Source organism: Mandrillus leucophaeus, unplaced genomic scaffold (assembly GCF_000951045.1).
Source record: "Mandrillus leucophaeus isolate KB7577 unplaced genomic scaffold, Mleu.le_1.0 Scaffold158, whole genome shotgun sequence".
Classification (NCBI taxonomy): domain Eukaryota; kingdom Metazoa; phylum Chordata; class Mammalia; order Primates; family Cercopithecidae; genus Mandrillus; species Mandrillus leucophaeus.
Genome location: NW_012101565.1, coordinates 2,106,243 through 2,108,322, shown reverse-complemented (window position 1 = coordinate 2,108,322; position 2,080 = coordinate 2,106,243). Strand labels below are relative to the sequence as shown.

At 59.7% G+C, this 2,080-nt stretch overlaps 2 protein-coding genes across 4 annotated transcripts in view; one reads left to right on the top strand and one right to left on the bottom strand.

The window, feature by feature from the left end:
- KIFC2 (kinesin family member C2) overlaps positions 1-345 on the bottom strand; it is an 8,916-nt gene extending 8,571 nt beyond the window's left edge. The window contains exon 1 of the mRNA XM_011975750.1: positions 328-345. Within this exon, the coding sequence (XP_011831140.1) occupies positions 328-345 (18 nt within the window). The remainder of the gene's footprint in view (positions 1-327) is intronic.
- The window catches only part of CYHR1 (cysteine/histidine-rich 1), a 15,541-nt gene continuing 13,461 nt past the window's right edge, over positions 1-2,080 (top strand). The window contains exons 1-3 of one of the 3 annotated variants that reach the window (XM_011975708.1): positions 1-43; positions 153-436; positions 633-785. In XM_011975708.1, coding sequence (XP_011831098.1) covers positions 344-436; positions 633-785 — 246 coding nt within the window. In that variant the 5' untranslated portion in view covers positions 1-43; positions 153-343. Of the gene's footprint in view, positions 437-632; positions 786-2,080 lie in introns of all 3 variants that reach the window. The other 2 variants (XM_011975707.1, XM_011975709.1) reach the window with 2 other exon arrangements.

The window sequence follows — 2,080 nt, the reverse complement described above, 5'->3', positions numbered from 1 at the left end:
CGCCGCGTGGGCCTGCGGCGCCCCGCCGCTCTCTCTTCCCCAAGCCTGGCACTCCCACTTGGGCTCCAGGGCCCCACGGCTCACGTACCCCCAGCCTAGACCGAGTCGTTTTCCCCCGTTTCCCGGCTGAATTAGGTTCTTATTCTCCACAGGTGTGTGCAGTGGCCTCAGGGATCCGGAAAATCTAAGACTGAACCTCTTCTAACATCCAGTAATGGGGCCCTGGAACCTGGGCGTACTAGAGTGCCGCGCTTAGGGCTCCAGGTCGCTGGCTTCGCACTTTTTTCTCCAAAGTTGAGTATCTCCTATCTGCGTCCTCATACTTACTACCGCCTGAGGTGCCATGGCCCCCAAGCCGGGGGCCGAGTGGAGCACAGCCCTGTCCCATCTGGTGCTGGGAGTGGTGTCTCTGCACGCAGCCGTGAGCACAGCCCAGGTGAGTACACTGGGGCTGAGCAGGGGCACATCCCCATACCTCCCAAATCCGAAGGACCTACTTTCCTGAATTAGGGAGAGGTTGGTGGGAAGTGCATCTAAGACCAGGTCTCCATGGAAGCCCAAAACCGTTTCCTGTTTAAAAGGGTGGCCCCGGCCTCTTTTTCCCACATGTTCTCCCTTCCCTGTGTTGACAGGCAAGTCGAGGGGCTGCTGCTGGCTTCCTGCTCCAGGTCTTGGCTGCCACCATCATGCTGGCCCCAGGGCTGAGCACACATGAAGACTGTCTTGCTGGAGCCTGGGTGGCCACCGTCATCGGCCTGCCCCTTCTGGCCTTCGATTTCCACTGGGTGAATGGGGACCGCTCCTCTGCCAACCTGCTCCTGGGAGGAGGCATGGTGCTAGCAGTGGCTGGCGGCCACCTCAGCCCTGAGGGCCGCTCTGTGGCTGGTCAGGCAATGCTGTTGGTGGTCGCAGTGACCATCCTCATTGTAGCTGTCTTCACGGCCAACACTTATGGGATGTGGGGGGGGACGATGCTGGGTGTGGCAGGCCTCCTGAGCCGGCTGGAGGAGGACAGGCTGCTGCTGCTACCGAAGGAGGATGTCTGTCGCTGGGCCCTGGCTGCAGGCAGCTGGGCTTACTGCCGGGCCCTGCATACACAGCGCCTGCAGTGGGAATGACAGTTGGATACAGCAAGGCAGGCTTTCTGCCCTGCTGAACACTCCCTCTCACCTCCCTGCTCCTGGCGCCTTCTCCCCTAGAGGTAGACTCTCCTGCCCACTGAAGTGGGCTTGCTGCACACTGACTGGTCAGGAGCAGAGTCTGGGTGCTGTCCTTTGGCCACGTGTGGGGGCTTTCGTAGACCAGAATGAAAGGGACAGGGTCCCAAACACGTTTGGGGGACCTGATTCTGGGCTGGACATGGTTGTGGATCCAGAGAAGAGGCCTAGACTCCAATAAATATTAGGAATTTTGCAGGAATATGGAATCTGCCCATTTTTGAGAGGGATTGAGGGATCCTTCAGTGAGCTTCCTAAGGCCCCTCAGGGCAGCAGCCGGTTACCCTGATAGGGTATGTACTGGAACTAGGATGGGGCCTCACGCAGCCGGGCCTCCTTTCGACCATTGTCAGGAAGACCTCTGGGCTGAGAAGACAGCCCTAGGCCCTTACTCTCCTGGGACATGATGGAGTTCCAGATATCCTGGCCTGGCCTGCAGGTGGTCCTCTGGGACCTTCAATAACTGACGGGTAGGGTGGAGTCAGGGGAGGGCTGTACCACGGCCGTTTGAAGAAACGCACATCCTTCCCAGAGTTGATTCGCCCTCCTGTGTACCTCCGGCCTGTGGAAGCCAGCCCTACTCCCTAAGACCTTCGTTTTCCTCGGTGGACCCCTTCAGCCTCCAACCCCAGGGTTAGGATGGGGGTTCGGACTAGCACAGGATTAGATTCCGGTGGATTAGGGGTCTGGAGTCCCCTCTCCCGGAAGTCTCTCCGCTTGCTCCTGTGGAGACCTAAGGGGTCCCGCACCCGACAGAGATGGGTAGCCCGCGGGGATTTTCATTTGTGCCCTTCCCCTGCGGGTAGCCGGGCGACAGCCCCTACCACACGAGCCTGAGTCTTGGGGGACAAAGACGCAGGCAC